The 5,482-nt window shown below is 41.5% G+C and overlaps 1 protein-coding gene across 1 annotated transcript; it reads left to right on the top strand.

The window, feature by feature from the left end:
* The first annotated feature begins 1,670 nt into the window (after nt 1-1,670).
* Nucleotides 1,671-4,333, top strand: LOC147170834 (uncharacterized). Its single transcript, XM_086081259.1, has 2 exons — nt 1,671-1,803; nt 2,091-4,333. The coding sequence occupies exons 1-2, from the start codon at nt 1,771-1,773 to the stop codon at nt 3,345-3,347; spliced, it is 1,290 nt and encodes a 429-aa protein (XP_085937385.1). The 5' UTR covers nt 1,671-1,770; the 3' UTR covers nt 3,348-4,333.
* Nucleotides 4,334-5,482: the final 1,149 nt, after the last annotated feature.

Genomic DNA, 5,482 nt, shown 5'->3' with positions numbered 1-5,482 from the left:
GCCTTTAAACTAATAAATCTATTGTAACGTAACACATTTCATGTACAATAACGATAGCAGCGTTTTTTTTAGATCAACAAATGACTCCCAAGCGCGGCTCCTACTGCTGCTCACCGCACCCTCAGGGGATGGCTCAAAATGCGGAGAAAGAATTTCGCCCCGCTTAGTTGGGTGTGACAATCAGTGGTACTTTAACTTAACTTTAAATATGAAGAAAATAATGAGTTAGATTATTCCGTTTATGAAAAAGGACGGAGTTATAAACGCTGTTATTTTGTTAATTGTACATCATTTCATTTCATTTCAGACATTTCTAGATATATGAATGATAATAGATTATAAATGAAATCTTTTCAAAACAATCTTTAATTGCATGCACATTACATTTGATTCTTTGTTTGCTAAATTGTGATAACTAATCTGCCAACGGGTTCTGGAAGGATTGCTGCTTACTGTAACTACAACTGAATTATCAGTTGTTTGTTGCTCTAGGGTTTGTGAGTAAATTCTGGAAATGAACATACAATATGCGTATGCGGTCACCGCTTACAAAATGATCAGATAAGCGAAATGCACAACGGTTTTGAAGCAAAATTGTCTACTGAGGGAACAGCTGTCACTTCCTTGAAATGATCTGAGAAGCAAAACAAAAATCATATCTGTGGTCGACTCTCCTTTGAAACTGCCAATTAAAAAGCACACACACACAAAAGAAACCCACTCACCATGATAACAATAATCTTCTGGTAAAGATCTTCAGCTTTGTGGGTGTCTTGGTTTTTTTTCCCCCCCTTAACAGTTTAAGAAAACGGACCACGCGTTTTATTTTCACATTGGGCCATAAAGTTAAAGTGGGATGCAAATCCTCAACCAAAACAACCTCAAAAATGTGCTCAATGTGATTTAATGTGAACAGTAAAAAAGCCAAGTTTATCTTCCCTGGCTTCATTTTTTTTCTGGCCAAAGGTTTCGAAAGTCTGCTGATCAATGGGCATGCTTGCGTGCGAGTTGGACTCTTTCTGGTGGAATATTCATGATCTGCTGTAATCGTAACAGAAACTGAAATTCTGGGGGAAATATTACCCAATGTATTCTGGTAAGGTCATACTTTTTCAGATGAGTGGTTATGAACACTCAGGAACTATACAGTAAGTGGTCACCTACACAATGATTTATGACACTTCCTGGTACCCTATCATTAGTCATGAAGAAAAATGTACTCAAATGTATGATTATGTGTCTCTGTCAGGACTTTTGCTATGAAAGTAGTTTTGATTTATTGAAGGATGAAAATACCTGTTTAACAATTTCATTTGCTTTTTCACGTCTGGGTGAAATAGATGGTGAAAAATTCACATGGTTGAATTTGTTAATCATACAAAATGGGGAAGAGATACTTTGGAAGAACAAATTCAGTCAGATTGGACAACAGGCTAAAAGGGTTTTTATTTCAGACAACCACAAAACTGACACATTTCACACAACTTACTAAAAATACAGTTTTCTCTTCTGTATGTGTGTGTGTGTGTGTGTGCGTGTACACATATGTGTCTACTGTGTCTGTTTTGTAAAAACGCCCAACCCTGAGCTCACATGTAACTTGAGGTGAAGGGAGGGACATCCGGGAACATAGCGAGTGGAAACTCCTCCCAACTTGAGGAGGAGTTTCTGAGGCAGTCATAAAAAGTGCAGCACACCAGCGGACTTCAGCATACTTGGCTCTGGACGCAGGTATCTAACAGTAATCTCTCCAGGCCTAAAGGGTACAGCATGTCTGAAATGCATGACAACATTTTTACGAAGGTGAGTCAGCGGTTACCAGAATATTGTTTTGAGTGATCTTTGTATGTGTTGTCCTATAGAAAATGACTAGTAATATTTGAGTAAACACACTGAGTTTTGCTTAAGTAACCAATTTAGATAGGGTGAGTTTCAGTTGCGTCTTTCATCTTATAGTTAAAGTATACCAAATGTAGTCCGTATGGTATTTGATATCTGTAGACTATAGAAAGAGCAATCGTATTTGCTGAAAGAAAGTACGTCTCAAGCTTTCTTACCTGTTTTTGAACTATTCAATCCACCTTCAACAGAATCTCTTGAACCTGGCGCTTGATGATGCCTTGCTTCCAAGACCGTCTCAGCTCAAAGTCCCAGGACAGGGTCGACTCAACCGGTCCGCCTCGTTCTTCACACCCTCCTCACCGCCTCCCTCCTCCAATCTCAGTTTCAGCACTGAGCATATCGACGACGATGACTGCGGCAGCTCGCTATGGTCGTCAAACATCTGGAGCCAGGGTCCCAGTCTCCAAACGAAAGCATCTGCTCTGCAGGGACGCTCCATGAGCCTAACTGAGTCCAGCATCTCCCTGCTGTCCTCCTTTGGACAACTGAAGAACCTGGACGTTTTTCCTTCCGGACCCGTCACAACTTTGGCTCCTCCGCCAGGTTTCCCTCCCGCATCCAATCTGCCTGCCCAGGTGCAACCCATGCTGTCCTCCAACCGTTACAAGACTGAGCTCTGCCGTGGTTTTCAGGAGACAGGCAGCTGTAAATATGGCAGCAAGTGCCAGTTTGCCCACGGTGAAGCGGAGCTGCGTGGAATGTTTCGCCACCCCAAGTACAAGACGGAGCCTTGCAGAACCTTCTACAACTTTGGCTACTGCCCATATGGATCTCGCTGCCACTTTATCCATGAGGAAAAAATCAGTGGAGGCCAACTGACATCTGGCAAACTCCAGACTCAGCGCCAACCATCCCTCAGCACAACCAATGGTCAGAACCCACGCCACCAACTCCGCCAGAGTGTCAGCTTCGCAGGGTTCCTGGGCTCGTCACGCACCTCTCCTCCGCCATCATTCCCAACATCCTTTACTGATCCCAACCTGGGCTTCAGCAGGGCTGTCTCTGTGTCTCCACCTCCGGCAGATTTGATGTCCCCAGTTTTTGGCGACTCCCTCACGCGGGAAGTAGCAACATTCCAGTTTGGCAACCATCAAACCCGCGCCAGCTCTGGAGACATCCACAACATTCCTCTCATAGAGGAGCCAAAAGCCACGCGCTGCACGTGCGGCCACGGGAATGACTTCTCTGTTTTGCATGGCAACAGTGGCAGAGGCTTTGCCAAGATGATGGATGGCAATCAGCAGGACAGCAGCGCCTTGTTTGCGGGTTCCAGCCACGGCGGATCGACGAAGCACACCAGTCTGCAGCGTTTTTCCTCCGAGGACTCCCTGGAAGACAGCTACAGCAGCAGCAGTGGAGGCTCCAGCGGGTCTGAGTCTCCCACTTTTGATGGATCAGCCACCAAGAGGCTGATTGTATTTGAACGTCTGTCCTTGTCCGATTGAGGGAAACCACAGAAGAGAAGGGTGTCCGTCTAGTCTTTCTTCAGAACCAGAACTGATCAGGACAAGCCAACTTCTGATGACACAACACTTAATGATCTTAATTCATGTTTGTCAAATCTGAGCTTGTCTTGGACAAAGTGATTACTCTAGTAATACAGTCACAAATTGTCATTATAAGTGTAGCAAATGGGACCTTGTTATGTGGTCTTCCACACATTTTGACCATACCAGCAATTTGGCTGGTTCTGCAAATTGACACCTGTAGAGATCAAAATGGCTCATCAGTTGAGACAATCAATAGTGTCGTGCCTTAAATATTCTCCCTGCCTCATAAGCCAGCGCTCCTCAGTGCCAAGAACAGTATGTTGGATTCTGTGGCCTTCATGAGGAAGACCTCACATGTGTAATTGATGCCATTTTATCTGTGACGTGCACTTTACAGCAAATTTGAGAGGGAGAAAATTGTCTCCCGGTAGCATTCAACCAAAGCTTCAAACTTCACGCTACTGCGTGTGTGTGTGCGTGTGCGTGCGTGTGTGGCCCTGTGCGTTTGTGTGTGTGTAGCCATCTCTTTTTCTGAGACCAGGGTTGCAAGCGGATGCAAGATCAAAGTGTGCAACAGAAAATTATATGTCAAATGTAAATACATGACCCACTTTAATATTTTGTAATCGTTAGCGGTTTCTTAATGTCACCCTCCTGTACACCTCTTCAAAGGTCCCCTGTTTGATTGACAGCCTGGTTCAGGGACTTGAACACAGTATTCTTTTGGTTATTGGTTGCCTCGCATTGTTTAACTTAAAGTTATATATTTATTATGATATTTATTTCTGTTTAAATAAAAATGTATTTTGTACTTTATTTATGAAGAATTATTCCAAGGTCTGTGAACTATCAATGTGAGAAAAGGGAGTTAAAAAAAAAGAGAATCTTATATTTTTAATTGTCCAAAACTGTCTAAATAAATTTCTGAATAAGGAAATTGATTTTTTTTTTGTCTGTTTCGTTTGTTGTTCTTGCGGAAGATTCCACAAGAAATATGACACACTTGCATAACACACAGTAGGCTATAGATAATAATTTTAATTTGCATTTTATATTGCACATAGATTTATTTATGTTTTGCTAGTGTAAAGTAATAAGAAGTTGTAGTCTAGAAAATGAAGACACAAACTTCCATCAATCAATTTGACGTACTCCTTATCTTCGATAGGATCGATGGTGAACTAGAACCTAATCAGCTGACTTTGGTTCAAGGGTCAGGGTAGGGTGGGGGGTAATTAAGATTAGAGAAATTTTCAAAGATAAGTACTCATTATCATGCAGTTTAAGTCATGTACAGTATTCACAAAGTAAATGTTAAAACTTACTAGCAAGATTACAAATGGTAAATTTATATAGCACTTTTCCACCTACAAGCCACTCAAAGTCCTTAACACTGACTCCTCGTTTACCAACTGATGACGAAGCATTAGGAGCAACTCAATATCTTAATCAAGGACCTTTCGACATGATCACAAAGGTTGGGGAATCGAACCCACTCTGGGTTGGGAGACGACCACTTTACCACTGAGCTATGACTCCATGTGGCTAGTAAAAACACTGTCACTGAAAAATAAAATCTGCTCTCAAAAGGCTCTAGATGTATGATTAATACATCTATAGCAACACAATAAAGTGAATAGCACATCATAGAATTTCCATAAATATCTGTTGATATTAACACTGACTGTATTATTTCATTTAGGATTAATCTAACCCATTAACGGTGAACTTACACTAATGCTCCTTTTCTCAACTCAGCTTGGCATTACTTGATTGCCATTATTTGTTTTTATGTCACATTACCAATGGAAATCAATTATGAACAGAGCTAAGGCAAATTTGCAAGTACCATTCAATACAAAGAGGTCATAAGAATTCGGAATTTTGTTTTAAAAAGTTTCACTTCTCTTAAAACTAGAAGATTTGCTTTGCTTGCTTGTCAACCATGAATCAGTGCTTCTCGCTGATCCGTATTGCCATTGTCAGCATGTTTCATGTCTCTAGGTTTGGTGTTGAAATTTCATGACAATTCGGTGTTGACATTTCCGGTTAAAACTCCCACTTTGACCTTGTGTTGAGCAAGCAGTCTC

Source organism: Leptonotus elevatus, chromosome 7 (genome assembly GCF_054856555.1).
Source record: "Leptonotus elevatus isolate MCC_2025b chromosome 7, RoL_Lele_1.0, whole genome shotgun sequence".
Classification (NCBI taxonomy): Eukaryota; Metazoa; Chordata; class Actinopteri; order Syngnathiformes; family Syngnathidae; genus Leptonotus; species Leptonotus elevatus.
The sequence above is the reverse complement of the archived record's forward strand: the minus strand, read 5'-3'. Positions and strand labels throughout refer to the sequence as shown.

Excerpts from the sequence above, each read along its gene's own strand:
- LOC147170834 (XM_086081259.1), top strand. The coding sequence starts at position 1,771 with ATGTCTGAAATGCATGACAACATTTTTACGAAG. Across the intron at positions 1,804-2,090 it reads ATGACAACATTTTTACGAAG|AATCTCTTGAACCTGGCGCT; the intron begins GTGAGTCAGCGG and ends CACCTTCAACAG.